At 37.3% G+C, this 14,231-nt stretch overlaps 2 protein-coding genes across 4 annotated transcripts; both read right to left on the bottom strand.

Moving 5' to 3' along the window:
- Positions 1–974: 974 nt before the first annotated feature.
- Positions 975–3,389, bottom strand: LOC110920971 (peptidyl-prolyl cis-trans isomerase CYP21-1). The gene is made up of 7 exons (XM_022165228.2): positions 2,945–3,389; positions 2,458–2,536; positions 2,277–2,324; positions 2,065–2,088; positions 1,805–1,987; positions 1,615–1,690; positions 975–1,310 (listed from the first exon to the last, which is right to left on the bottom strand). Exons 1-7 carry the CDS (start codon positions 3,065–3,067, stop codon positions 1,121–1,123), a joined length of 723 nt encoding a protein of 240 aa, XP_022020920.1. The 5' UTR covers positions 3,068–3,389; the 3' UTR covers positions 975–1,120.
- Positions 3,390–9,347: 5,958 nt separating this feature from the next.
- On the bottom strand, positions 9,348–11,825 carry LOC110921566 (thaumatin-like protein 1b). 3 transcript variants are annotated; one of them, XR_002582458.2, is made up of 5 exons: positions 11,667–11,825; positions 10,897–11,593; positions 10,717–10,799; positions 10,592–10,641; positions 9,348–9,606 (listed from the first exon to the last, which is right to left on the bottom strand). XR_002582458.2 is itself a non-coding variant. In XM_022165914.2 (5 exons), the coding sequence occupies exons 1-3, from the start codon at positions 11,722–11,724 to the stop codon at positions 10,718–10,720; spliced, it is 837 nt and encodes a 278-aa protein (XP_022021606.1). In that variant the 5' UTR covers positions 11,725–11,825; the 3' UTR covers positions 9,391–9,606; positions 10,606–10,641; position 10,717. The 3 variants fall into 3 exon arrangements, 2 of the variants coding, with proteins under 2 accessions (XP_022021606.1, XP_022021605.1); XM_022165914.2 differs by having other exon boundaries at positions 9,391–9,606; positions 10,606–10,641; XM_022165913.2 differs by lacking the exon at positions 9,348–9,606 and having other exon boundaries at positions 10,289–10,641.
- Positions 11,826–14,231: the final 2,406 nt, after the last annotated feature.

Below are 14,231 nucleotides of genomic sequence, written 5' to 3'. Positions count from 1 at the left end.
TGAAAAAGTAAACATACTTACCAAATTGAGGGATGTTTTGATTACTTGATTTGCTGCACATTTTTTTTTTTTGTGCGCTTTTGCATTGAATGTTGTCAAGTTGTGATGTTCTTTCTTGTTGGGAAGACATCAACATTGACCATGTTCTCCTTTTCTTGTGTTGTGAGAATGCTTTCTTGGGTTTGGATGTGTGCTTTTTTTAATTTGATATAGGTTTTGTAATCGGTGTCATTTGAGGTAATGTGTTCATGAACCGTCTTTTATGGTTTTTCGGTTAAACCGTGAGTTAAACCATTAATAATGTTTTTTACTATTGTAATTCATACCAAATTGTTTGAAAACTAAAACCAAACTATTACTAATGATTTGATTTATATTTGGTTTCATGGTTTAGGATTATTGGACGTTTATCATAAAAATATGATGTAAATAAAGAAGTGACAATGTTAACAATCTAAACTTAAAATAATAAATTAAAAAAAACCCATAAACATACCCGAAGATCCTATGATCATGTTTGATTTTTTTTCAAACTGTTTCAAGTATAAACCTTATATGAAACCTATTAGACACAATGTAAAAGTCTAAGGTATTTTGTGTAAATGTCTACTTTGTATACATCTAATTCTAGGATTAGGATCATTTAAGGACCTACGTGTCAACTAACTTGGAACAGTTGGTTGACATTACACTTAACACCCCTCCACTTCTATTATTACAAATGAACCCTCATAAAAACAAAAGCGTAATACTCTCGGTCCCTAATGTTGGTTTGAGCGGAGGGAGGCAGTGGAGATAGGGGTGCTTGTCCTTGATGTTAATGGTGGCAATGGAGCAGTGTAAGCTGAGTAATGGTGAGAGGTGGTGTCTGGTGTGTTTCGCAGAAGTCGATAAGTAGCGAGATAGGAGAGACATTGTAGATAGTAATCAGTAAGTGTAGAAGGTCTTGTTTGTTTGAGTGAAACATTTGCAGAAAGAAGCATACCAACGTTTTCTAAAGATGAAATCATAACTAATAACAAGTGCAGAGAAAATAGATACAGATAAATGTATTATCAAACTACATAAAACACGAAAAATAAACACAACTCGTTTTATAAAATCTAGCAATTGATGAGTGTCATGATTCAGCAGTTGCAGTTGTAGTTTGTAATTCAACATCCCACTGGCTCTTAGGAATTTCACCTGAATCAGCAATAACCACCTTTTTCCTCGGTTTACCACTGTAAGTACCCGCTCCACCTTCGATTGCATACACTGTATCCATGCCCTCAATAACTTTTCCAAACACAACATGTTCCCCATCCAGCCTGCAAATTCGTCAAACCGTAAAACACTAACATATACAACTGCATACACACAATGGCGCAGCTTTGTGGGGGCGGGAGCGGGTGGCCGACCCCCCGAACTTTTCGCTCATTAGTGGAGAGTATGTAGTTTTCTTATAGAAATTTTTGAGTATATACGTTTTCGACCCCCGATTTTATAGAAACTTTTGGGCATATACGTTTTCGACCCCCCGGTCGGAAATCTCAAGCTTCGCCACTGCATACACACATGCATGCATGCATAATTTTACAAAAAATGATGATTTATAGGCAGTGTGATGCTTACCAATAGGTCTTAACTGTAGTGATGAAGAACTGTGCACCATTAGAATCTGGGCCTGAATTCACCATGGCCACCATACCTGCAACGACTGTAATCTTTAGAAGACGATAAAAATACTACTTTTGTGATCTTCTTAACTTCAAGAATCATGTAATGAAGCGTAGGACATTGGTAGTAGGTAAAAACTCAAAACCTGCATGTGAATGCTTAATCTTAAAATTTTCATCACGAAAGACTCCGCCATAGATTGATTCGTTTCCTCTACCATTTCCATAGACGGTATCTCCGCCTTGAATCATGAACCCGGGTATGATACGATGGAACGGTATTCCCTTATAATGTAAGGGTTTACCGCTTGCACCCTTGCCAAATTCCCCTAATCCCAAAAGAAAGTTATAGATAAATTCCTGAATTAATATATACTCATGCATGTGTATCTGGAACATCGGTTACCTGTGCAAAGAGCTCGAAAATTCTCTGCAAACACAAAAAATAGAGAAATAATAGCATTAGTTAGTTTCTCATGCTGTGTAGTTCGGTTGCTTTAATAACTATGACGAATAAAACACACACAAATAAAGTCAAACCAATGTGCATAAATCCAAACGGTTTACTTTAAAATCCGACATTTAAAGTTATAAAGTCAAACAAGACCGAAGGCTTACCGACAGTTTTAGGTACAACTTCACCATACAATCCAATAACAATTCTCCCTGCAACACAAGCATAAGATAAACACGCTAAATAACCACACACGGCACATTTCAAATACAAAACCTTCTGAATTCAAAGACGAGGTTGAAAATCTCAAAATCATACACCATTGATAGAAACAACGGACCATACCTAACCGTTGCTTATCAATGTCAACATCCAGAAACACTCGATGCGTAATCTCATGCACCTCTTCCACCGCATCTTCCTCCTAGACACAAATTCGGTTACTTCCAACCAGTTAGTATATAATAACAACACATAACCAAACCACCAACCACCTAACCAATAGATTGAAAAGGAGTCCAGGTATAACCACCAGATAATATAGTAGTTTACAACAAAAGGGGGTTTGCCGCACAGCTTGTTGCCCGTTTACCTACAGCTATTATGTAATTTCCTACTTTTTGAAGATATAACAGGTCAAATAACAGAAAATAAAAGTTTACAACATGATTAAAACTTATATATTGCTACTATTGAACTGTGTTTCATGCCTAATAATCACAAATCCCCAATAAAATAATAATTATGAGTCTTCTAAAGTAAAGCAAACAAAACCTAATTCATAAACAGATTCAGATGTAACAAATGCTGGTGTTAACAACAAGAGTATTACCAGTTGAGACGATGATGAGAAGGCTAAGAAGACGAAAACAGAACCGATCAAGAAGATGATAATGGATCGGGGCCGTACTAGATTCGAGATCTCTCCACCCATCTCTTCTTCTTTCTCATACATTCATTCAATCCGCAAAGGAACACTAAATAGATTCAACAATAATAATGAGGGTTCAACTGTTGGAGATCAATAAAATCTCCACCGACAGAGTTGAAAGAAATCAGAAAGCACCGCCACTACTGTCAGTGGGATCGGGGGCTTATTAATTGAAGCAATGTGTTGGTTCTGAGATTCTCTGGTTCATGTGCGGATAAGCAGATATTGATGGATCTGTGAGTTTTTGGTGGTTTTAATTGGTGGTGTTGAATGTTGATCGAATACAATGGTGATATGGATGGTTTTACACGCCAGGTGTTTGATGAAATGTCATACTTGTTGTTTGACTACATGACACAATCGAGTTATGGTCCCTGGGTCGGTCTTAAATCGGATTATCCAATGATCCACCAGCAAACAATAAAAATTTGAGTAAACTTTCATTTTGCTTTCTGTGATTTGGTTGTTTTAATAGTTTTCTCCCAATCCTTTAAAAATAGTCATTTTACTCCCTAATATTTTGGTTTTGTCGCTAGTTTGCTCCCCGACTCTAAATCAGTTAAAAATTTCAATTACAGGTAAGGATATTTCGGTAATTTTACATATAAATAGAAGGGTGTTTTGGTAATTTTACTAATAAAAATATATTTATTTACAATTAATTTATTAAATTCATTTTTGTATTTACACACATATGTAAAAGATTTATACTCCCCCCCCCCCTCTCTACCCTTTCTACTCACTTCCACCACCACCTGCCAACTTCCACCCACCACCACCTTCATTTCCCGATAGGGCTGTTCACGAGCCGAATCGAACCGATCAGACCTTTGTTCGTGCTCGGTTCGTTTACAAACCGATCCGAACCGAACCGAGCGTTTTTTCAACCGAGTCAAATTCGAGCGAGCGTCTTTCGATCCGAGCATTTTTCGAACGAACGTCGAGCGAGTATCGAGCGTCGCAGAACAAACAAGGAAAGTGACGATGGGAGTGCTAGTTATTAGAATAAAGTGCAGTTTTCGTCCCTGATGTTTCGTCCAATAGAACACAAGTAAAAAATTTAACAAATAACAAGGAATACAAAAACACTCCACTAGTTCTATCGAGATTAGCTAAGCGGGAAGATAAATTGTCGACCGATAGAAACATACCCTTGTTCGGAAGTTTGAAATTGAATGAACCGATTGAAGCAAAACCCTTGCGAGTTTCCGTCTTGGCGAGTGGAAATGGAGAAATCGAATAACGATGGCCAATGAGGGTTTTTGATTAGGGTCTTGTACTTCTGAATCAAATGGCGGGTTGAGACTTGAGTATTGATCAACGCTTCACATTTTAGTATTTGAAATTTTGACTCAATTACTCAAATCGACATTTAAGTATTGGACAATGGACTATTGGTATTGGATTTCAATTCTAATTACTTAAACGAGCTCTATTTAGATATTGGACCAAACATTGTTGATGTTTGTCTCTAGTCATTTCATTAAAAATGATACACACACAGGTATATATCTATATATTAAAAAATAAATCGAGCCAACCGATCCGAACCGAACTGAGCGGACCTTTGCTCGTGCTCGGTTCGTTTACAAACCTAACCGATCCGAACCGAGCATTTTTTCAATCGAGCTGAATCGAACGAGCAAATTTCGAGCATTTTTCGAGCGAGCATCGAATGTGCGTCGAGCGGCGAGCAATTTGAACAGCCCTATTTTTCGATCATCACCACTGTCGCACCATCACAACCACCATGTCAAACCATCACCTCTGTCCTTTATTACCGTCGTCAACCAAAGCCACTAGCACCAGTGATACCAATGGTGGTGGAGGTTTCAGATCTTGTCGTCAACCAAAGCCACCATCACCACCACCATTGTTGCACTATCACTAATGCCATTGCACCCTTCAAGATTTCCCAAATCTAAAAAGCAATAGCCATTCAAAACTTTGTATGGTAAACATAGTTTATCCCATGAAAATGTTGTTGTTTTGTTGACATCAGAGAACAAATCAGGTCTGTCAATTGTTATTTTTGGTGGGATTTGAACAAATATGAATCGTCAATGGAAAGGATTGGGGGTTAGGAGAGTTTCATGTTTTTCTTCGGATATGGTTTTCTCCGGATCCAGATTTGATTATCCCGAACCCACGATGGTATAAAACGATGGTGATGATAATTATGGTGTCAAAGGTGGTTTCTTGTGGTATAAAACGATGGTGATGGTGATTATCAGGCCCAAACCCCTGATGCAGATCTGGTTTTCTTCACTGTATAAACATATATAATGGTTTTCTTCAACTTAAAAACAAATATGATGCAGATCTGGTGATTATCAGGCCCAAACCCCCTGATGCAGAAGAGAAGAAGGGACATTTGCGATGGTCAAAGAGGAGAGGGAGGGAGAAGGGAGAACGTACACGGTAGCAAAGGGCGGCGACTGCTGCGATCGAGGTCCGGTGACTAAACGGAGATAATGATGATGATGATGATGATGATGATGATGATGATGATGATGATGATGGCGGTGGTAGTGGTGGTGGTGGTGGATTGGTGGTCCGATGAGGTGGTATGGGTGATTGAGTGGTGAAAGGAGAACAACAATGTGATTTGGAGTTAATGATAAATAAAAATTAAATAAGTATATGTAAGAATACCGAAATACCCTTACTATTAACTTGAATTTTTTATTTGAGTTAGAGACGTGGATCAAATTGGCAATAAAATGGAAACAGAAGGGAGTAAAATAGCTATTTTTTAAGGATTTTATAACAACCCTCCAAAATTATTTTTCGATACCCCTAATATATTTAGAACACCTCAATACGTCCTAAAATACACTCTGTATACGAAAACCGAGCCCAAAATACCTTACACAATTAAAAATTTAATAAAAATCAATTTTTATGATCTATCGCGGGCCGCGAAGACTTACCCTCCATCTTACGCGGGCCGTGAGCACCTGGACATGCGGCATAATCCGGAAGCCGCCACGTGTCAACACGTGGCGAAGCTAGATCAGTGACAAATCAAGGCTAGGCCCTACGGACCGTCGCGGGGCGCGAAGGCCCCTTGTGTGGTCTACGCTGGCCGCGAGGAAGTGCCTGATCAGCACTATAAATAGGATCGATCAGTTTCAATTGCAAATCGTTCAGTCTTTCAATTTCTCTCTCAATTTCTCTATAGTAGGCACTATACCCAGGCATTATACCTCCCTAATTAACGAAGTTCTGCCTCGTTGTAAGTATCATAACCCCCGGTTACGTATTAGATACGTTGCCCAATTGATCTAGTGCTCCGTAACGGCTGTCGTGGTTCTGCCCGACGTAGTCGTTGGAACTCTGTCTCGAGGAGGGTATTACTAATCTAAATATTGGGTTATTATACTAACGCGTGTGCATTGTGTGATTAATAGATAATCACCAGGAAATCCTAAAGGAAAACCCTAAGACAGCAATGTGAGTAATCTTCTTTTTGCAAACTGTTTTTACAAAACCTCAAATGTTTTACATTATATTAAACAGTGATTGAGTATTTGTATTCTACAATTATCGTCGGTATGTTGGGGTTTTGTATACAAAATTTGTTATTACACTGTGAGTAGTAACATGACCACAAGTCGGGTTGACAGTACCGTGGGTAGTAATTAAAGTAGATGGAAACAAATGTAATTGCGCGACCGCCCTCAATACTGTAAAACGGTTTTACCTGTCTTGATTAAACTGGGATTCACTCACCAGTATTTCCCACTGACAAAATGTTTTTAAACGCGTTTCAGGTAACAAAATGTGAAAGCCAAATAGAAGCCAGCTGGACAGCACTGAAGGCTTGGAAAAGTGGCTATAAAAGTTACCTAAATAAAGATATGTTTTTATTTAAATAAAATAGGGTTTATCCCTATAAAATGTGTGTACTTGAAACTTGGGAATTCCCCATGTGTTTAATATTATAAAAGTGTGGTATTTTACTCTGATAAAATATTTCCTAACTACGGTCTTGATGTAAATTCCGTTGCCAAACTGATAAACATCGATACCACTGAAACTGGCCGCGGCTGCCCGTTCCCGGGTAGTTAGGAGACGGGGGTTGCAACAGATTTGGGCAAAACTATTAAAACGATCAAACCAGAGAAAGCAAAACGGAAGTTTACTCTAAAAATAATTTTGATTAGCTAAAAGAATAATTTTTCTTCCAAAATGTATATTTATCACATTGGGGTATTTTGAGAACGTAAATATTACAAGAACTAGTATTAAGCCCCTGCGTTGCAGTGATTGTCATAAAACTGTGTTAAGTAGTAGCAATACTATACCATTGTCAGCGACCACCAACACCAGAAAAACTCGTAAAAACAAAATAAATATAACGGGAAAAAATAACGCCGAGCGAAAAACAGACGTAAAATCTTTGAATCACGCACGCTCGTTGCTGAGAAATTAAACCGAAACGTAAAACATAGAAAAAATAACTAAGTCCATCCAGGACCCGTTTGTTGGACGAACTTGTCAAACGCAGAAACATAGAAGTGACGCGACGGGCCAGTCAAACGGGAAAAAAATATACGAAAAAATGTTGAACCCCACACGCACGTTGCATTGCGGTGCGTTAAGTCACAAAATTTAGAACGAAACGAAAAAGTTGGGAAAGATGAAAAGTATGGTGGACCAAAATTGAAAATAAAAAGGAGTTGGGATTAAATTGCAAAAGATGAAAAACTTTGGGTTAAAAGTAAAAAAATAAAAGGTCTAAATTGCAAAATTGAAATTATTTATTAATTTTAGATAAAGATAAGGATACAAATAAGTGATATTTATATATTGGTTATTAATTAATATTAATATTAAAAGAAATTTATTAAAAAAATATAAATAAAATTTATGAGGTTGAAGGAGAGAATGACATGTGACATTATTTGGAGTCTTTTATTATAAGTTAGATAGATTAGATTATGAGAACAAGTGAAATAAACCAATCGAAATCAATTATTTTAATATAAATCTTATTATAATTAAAATATAACATTATAAATAAAATTATTCTTTAGATAATTCATCTCCTCTCTCAAAATCGCTCGTAATAATTACACATGTGTAAATACAACACATTTACATGTGTGTAGATGTGAAACTTATGCATGAGTAAATTTTTCTTTATTTATGAATATATGTAATTTAAACGTGTAAATTTAATTTCTAATAAAGTATTTGAATAATAATGATAAGTGTAAAAAGAAATTTTGAATTTGAATTGTTTTTTATCAAGCAATCATGGTTTTTTTCGTTCGTTTCTCATGGTTCTCACAATAATTAGCGTTTTCATTTAAACTCTCCGCTATATTTGTCACATATATCATAAAATTAACAAACCATATATAGAAAAAATAAGTTTTTTTAATGGTAACGTTTACTTACTCCTAAATTACACCAAATAAATCCTAATTTACTCGTTACTTGGGATTAAACCCAACACCTCTCACCAAGAGGCAAGAGTCTCTACCAAATACCAAATGAGATACCTCACATTGGCATTTAAAGAAAAAACAAGTATTTCATCATTTAGTTGTTGGTTCAATTGACTTGACCGTCGGAGAAACAATGAACTTTTAGGCTCGTTGTCGAATTTAAGCATTAAATTTGGACACAAATTAACTATTTCATGTATAAAAAGTTCAAGATTATGATTACTTAGATCAAAACCTTGTCGTTGGATTACCGGTATATTTCACTTAGCTAAACCACTTGTTAACAAATTAGTCAAAACTGTCTTACGTGTAAGGTCATGGGGTATGGGGCGGGGGTTTGGGCGTGAGTTGAGGGAAAACGCCCAAGGCACCACCCCGGGTGGGCTTGGGTTGGGGCGATGGTCTAAAGTTTATAACGTTCGAACTTGTTGTATAAGCCATTTGTATTGTATTTCTTGAGATATGTTAATCATGCCCTTTTTCCCAAAACGTTTGTATTCCTTTTATTATTGTTATATTAATTCCACATTGTTTAGTTATTGAAAATTGATCTAATTCAAAAATCAAATTGGTACAATACCCAATTCAATATCCTCAAAACATTGATTTTCATACCTTCACACAATGTTTTCATAATTAGGCCTATTAGTAAGATTAGGACCCGCACACACTAAGTTTAGCACATGCGGACCTCTCTATTTTAAGTTGGCCGGTTTTGGCGAGTTTGGGTTAAACCGGTAGCTTGGGTTCAGTGGTTCAGCCAGGTTTTGAGGGATTTTTTATGCCTTAGTCATGACTCATGACCCCCTTTGAGAGTTAGACAACCAATGTAACACAACAGTACGTCATAAATATAACATACCTACACAATAAAAAGCTGACAAACCAGATGCTAAACGTTGCAGTTTTGAAAATTTGAAGACTTATAGATACCCGTGTGACAATATTCAAGATTTTCACACCACAACAATAATGATTTTAGTACAATAGATATCCTGGTTCAACCATTTTGTGTTGATCATTCTCTCTAAGCCAACTGAAAATTCTAAATCACCTTTTAACACTTCCTCCTCTCCATCGTATCTACTGATTCCGTTGCGCAATCTGTGAATCGACGGTCAAGTTAACGCTTTAATGCAGCTAGATCAAGTTAGATGATCATGTAACTTAGATCAAGTCTCACTAAGATGACTAACAATTCAGCTAATCAAGATCTTACATCACAGTTGTTACAAGCTTATATTTTCATTAGGGATGTAAATGAACCGAACGAACACGAACAAGGCCAGGTTCGTGTTCGTTCGTTAAGGAAATGTAGATGTTCGTGAACTGTTCGCGAACAAATGTTTATGTTCGTGTTCGTTTGTTAAGGAATTTAAGTTGTTCACGAACAGTTCGTGAACACCGGTCACGAACACAAACAAACAAACACAAACGAACGTTAAACTTGAAATATAAAAAACACCCTTAACCTTAAACATCTGACACAAGTAGTCAGATACAAACATTAAATGATAAATCAAGAATGCGAGACACAAGAAGTCTACTACAAACACCATCGATAAATCAAGTTTGGCTAAGTTAAGACATAATTATCCGAAGTAACTTAAACTTATCCCAAAAAAATGACTTTAGCGTCCAACTTCTTTATATGTTTAGACATGGGATTACAAATTCCTATTTTTTAAAATATGATTATAAACTAATTTTTAAGGATAAAAAGGGATAGTAAAACTAAAAGAGAAAGTGAAATGGTAAAAAAAATTAAAACATTAACAAATTAACATAAATAAAACGAACGTAAACAAACATATTACCGAATGTTCACGAACGCAGTCGAACGAACGAGACCTTTGTTCGTGTTCGTTTATTTAGTTAATTGAACGAAATATCTTGTTCGTGTTCGGTCATCAACTAAACGAACGAACAAAAACGAACTTCCACCCGAACAGTTCACGAACTGTCCGTTGAACGTTCGATTCATTTACAGCCCTTTCCATTATCATTCCATATCATCAATCATCAACAAACTAATCCATCTTAAACCACCCACGCAAATTAAACATCTAAACAAAACAAAAATACATACTTCTATCATCTTACGAATCGAAACAAAACCTCAGTCCACCGCAGATCACGCTGAAAACAAACATAAAACCCGAGTCATAACAATTTTCTCAACACAACCAAAACCTAAAACAAACCGAATCAAACCTTATCGATGGCCTATATGCAACATGGTTTTGTTCACAAGTGGCAAATCCGCAGTCTCCTTCCTTGCTTCCAGCAACTTTTCACTGTTGAGTTAAAAAAAAACCACAATGTGATCATCACAACGTTATTCAATCACAACGATATATAACTAGCGGACGGGTATAAAACTAGTTTAATTACCTGGTGTAAGGTAATGGACAGAAAATGATCATATAATCAGCACCAACACAAGTGAAAGTACTTGTCTTATCATCATAAGCATAACTATACGACCGTGGACACACGTGTTTAAAGTACGCCGAAAACTCCGTCGGCGGACACGTGTCCGGCGTATTATACGCTTCACTACAACAAAATCTCGGATCTCCAAATGCCTCACACGCGCTCTTACACGCCACCACGCTCCGACTACTCGCACTACGCGCCACTCTCAGCCCAACAGGACACGCGCGGTTCAAGTCAACCAAACACCCGGTTGAACTACACGCGCCGCCTTTACCACCCCTCGGAATCACCAACATGGGGAGGTTGTAACCGTCTACCAAGCTGACGTCATAGAAATCCAAACCCTGATCGCCGTTGAGGGTGAACTCCGCCAGGGTCGCCGGGGGTTCGGCGCCGCGGCCTTCGCACGCCACCTTGCCGGAGCCGCAATCGGCGGTGATGCAAGTTAGTTTTCCGGTGGAGTCTGTGGTGCAATCGGTTCGACCCCATAGCCGACCCGACCAGGAAACGGGTACCCGGAGGGTTCTGGATTTACCCGGGGTGAGAGTGAAACCGGTGGGGTTGAGGAGGGGTCTGTCGGCGCCGGTGAGGATCCCCGGCCAGATGGTATGGCGGCAGCGGTTGACGATCTTGAAAGTTGTGGAGTGGACCACTGCAGAGTGAAATAATAAGTGTGAATAAATGGATGGTGTGATTGGGAATCAGTGGAGAAGAGAGAAGAATACCTGCAAATAATGAAAATGTGAAGATTATGGTGAGGAGAATATGAAGACGATGATCCATTATTGATTGGAATGGAATGGTGGATTCTGGATGGAATAAAGGGGAGAAAAGGGAAAGGGAAGGTAGTGGAAAAGCTTTGAGGGTGTTGTTTTGTGATTTTGATTGAGATTTAGTCTTTAATTTTTTTTTCCCACCAAAAAATATTTTGTGTTAATTTTGCTTTTACTTTCTAGCTGCTAGTTGTAAGAGTTGCCAATTGGATGCTTGAAAAAGTTTACACCCTTATATTTTTTTTGGGTTTTGAATATTTTTGTTAGTTTAATTTAAAGGTTTCATTTATTGTATGTAGGTCTAAAAAGGTTTTATCGCTGCCATTTTAGTCCGTTTGTTTAACTAGATTCAATTTTTTCTGTTAACGAGAAATGCAATTCGGTCATTTTATATGTAATTATGTTAACTACAAGGACAATTCAGCCATATAAAATGACCGAATTGCCATTCTCGTTAACAGAAATAATGGATGAAGTTAACTCAGTGGACTAAAATGACAACGGTGAAACTTTTTTGGACCCACAGGCGAAAAATGAAATCTTTGGACTAATCTGGCAAAATAACACAAACCACAGGGACTAAAATGACATTTAACTCTTTTTTTAGGAAAATGATGACAAAAAAAGTATTTATTCATAGCAATTATTAAATTTGGAGTAATGATTCTACATGTATTAGGACGTTTTTATGTTGTTTGGAGATTTGTTTTGGTTTGTTAACTGAATCTAACCAATAATTGATTTTCTAAAACCAGAAATTGACCTAACAGGCTAACACTTATGTTGTGAGTTCAAACATTTTCCATGATAGAAAGATGCACAAAAAAGAAGACTTGGTTAGTCATGCTTCGGCCCAAAAGGCCAATAACTAAGTGGGTTGAACCCATTGACAGTGTGATTACACACAAATATTTTGTATATTGAAGCGGAATGGATCTAAAACCTAGAAGAAGATCCACCAAAAATCGCTCGGTTAATCAAGCCCGTTTGAGAGAGAAAGGAAAACCCTAGTAGTCAAACGTTGAACACGTGAGAGGAGATGGCGTGGAAAGTACTCACTTTGAGCATGAGTCGCATCCACTAATAGGAAATAGACGGCGCTAGCATTTGAACACGTGAGAGAAGATGGCGTGGAAAGTACTCACTTTGAGCATGAGTCGCATCCACTAATAGGAAATAGACGACGCTAGCAAAATGGTTACTACGGAGTGGGGACCATCACTGGCACCATAAAGGGACGTTTAATTGTCGGATTCAACTCATAGTTGAGTCAGTTTTTCTTTATGGTACCATCCCTAGTTTAGAATCAGCATTATTTTCAAAAATTTTATTCTTAATACTATAAATTTCTTAACACCATAAATTCGGATTAAGCTCCACCTCCACACCCATCATAACCTGTGCTACCACAGTCAATATCAGGCATTCAGCGGTGGGAGGCAATGCAACTACTGCGGTGACGCCACCGTTTTTCACTATTGCATCATTCACACCGATATCTTCTTTTTTACCTCCTCGCTTTGTGGGTTTGTGTTTTATAATGTGTGAGCTTTGCAGCGAACCAAATCATGTTCAAAAACAAAAACGAAGTTAAGACGTATGAGATATCAACGCTCAAAGTTTGGTGTTCAAGGCTGTGAAAGTTATGAAGCTTCACCCACACTCTGGTCACGCCTATGAGGCTGTATTCCCCTCCCAAACCAACTTAGGTGGTGGGGGGCATTTAGACTATCCACTATCACAACCCAACCCAACCCAAATCATCTCAATCTTTCATTAAAAAACTATTTTCTCTCTCTTCCACTTACACAACCAAGCCTAATTTATTTTTTTCGCTCTCATTCACAACCCAACCAAAACCAATATTTTATTAAATAAATATGCTTTATAATTACTTTTTAAATAGAGAAAAGAAAAGAAAACAATTAAATATAATATATGTAACACCTCGAAATTTTGCGTCCTATAATGTATTGACACGTGTCATAAGTTTACACGTGGTTATAGATACTAAATAAGGACTAAAGTTGACAAACATAGAAAGTATGTGAATCCGAGGGTTCAAAATGTCAACGAGGGATAAATATATTGTACATTAACCCTACATGATGATCAAACCTTCAAACGAATAAATCACGGATCATACGAAGCTAAATATGAAAGAAAGTGAGAGATTACAAACTACAGGGGTTAAATATGTCAACATGATTAAGTTATACCTCTGAGTGACCTTTTGACAAACCCAGAGCTTTGTAACGGTTAATTATGCTCACTAGAATGCACGATATAAATTTCATAAAGTTTCGTTATCGTATGAGCAAGTTGTGATCAAATTCGTATGCGAGGGATTAAAGCGTCAACGTTGAAAGTTAGGACTTTTCGGGTAATAATAAAGTTAACCGGGGACTTAACAAGATGGGTATATGTCTTGAAGCCCCTAAACATCAATTTGGAGGGCTCAAAGTGCAAGAAAATGATGTCTAAACAAAGTTTGAAGAGCCAAGGATCAAAACATAA

The sequence above is a fragment of the Helianthus annuus genome, chromosome 17, assembly GCF_002127325.2.
Source record: "Helianthus annuus cultivar XRQ/B chromosome 17, HanXRQr2.0-SUNRISE, whole genome shotgun sequence".
In the NCBI taxonomy this organism is placed as follows: Eukaryota; Viridiplantae; Streptophyta; class Magnoliopsida; order Asterales; family Asteraceae; genus Helianthus; species Helianthus annuus.
The sequence above is the reverse complement of the archived record's forward strand: the minus strand, read 5'-3'. Positions and strand labels throughout refer to the sequence as shown.

Coding starts and splice junctions, on each gene's coding strand:
- LOC110920971 (XM_022165228.2), bottom strand. CDS start 3,067: ATGTATGAGAAAGAAGAAGAGATGGGTGGAGAGATCTCGAATCTAGTA. Junction 2,537..2,944: donor TCTCATCATCGTCTCAACTG/GTAATACTCTTG, acceptor ATTTGTGTCTAG/GAGGAAGATGCGGTGGAAGA. Junction 2,325..2,457: donor CATTGATAAGCAACGGTTAG/GTATGGTCCGTT, acceptor CTTGTGTTGCAG/GGAGAATTGTTATTGGATTG.
- LOC110921566 (XM_022165914.2), bottom strand. CDS start 11,724: ATGGATCATCGTCTTCATATTCTCCTCACCATAATCTTCACATTTTCA. Junction 11,594..11,666: donor CACATTTTCATTATTTGCAG/GTATTCTTCTCT, acceptor TTCACTCTGCAG/TGGTCCACTCCACAACTTTC. Junction 10,800..10,896: donor TGTCCATTACCTTACACCAG/GTAATTAAACTA, acceptor TTAACTCAACAG/TGAAAAGTTGCTGGAAGCAA.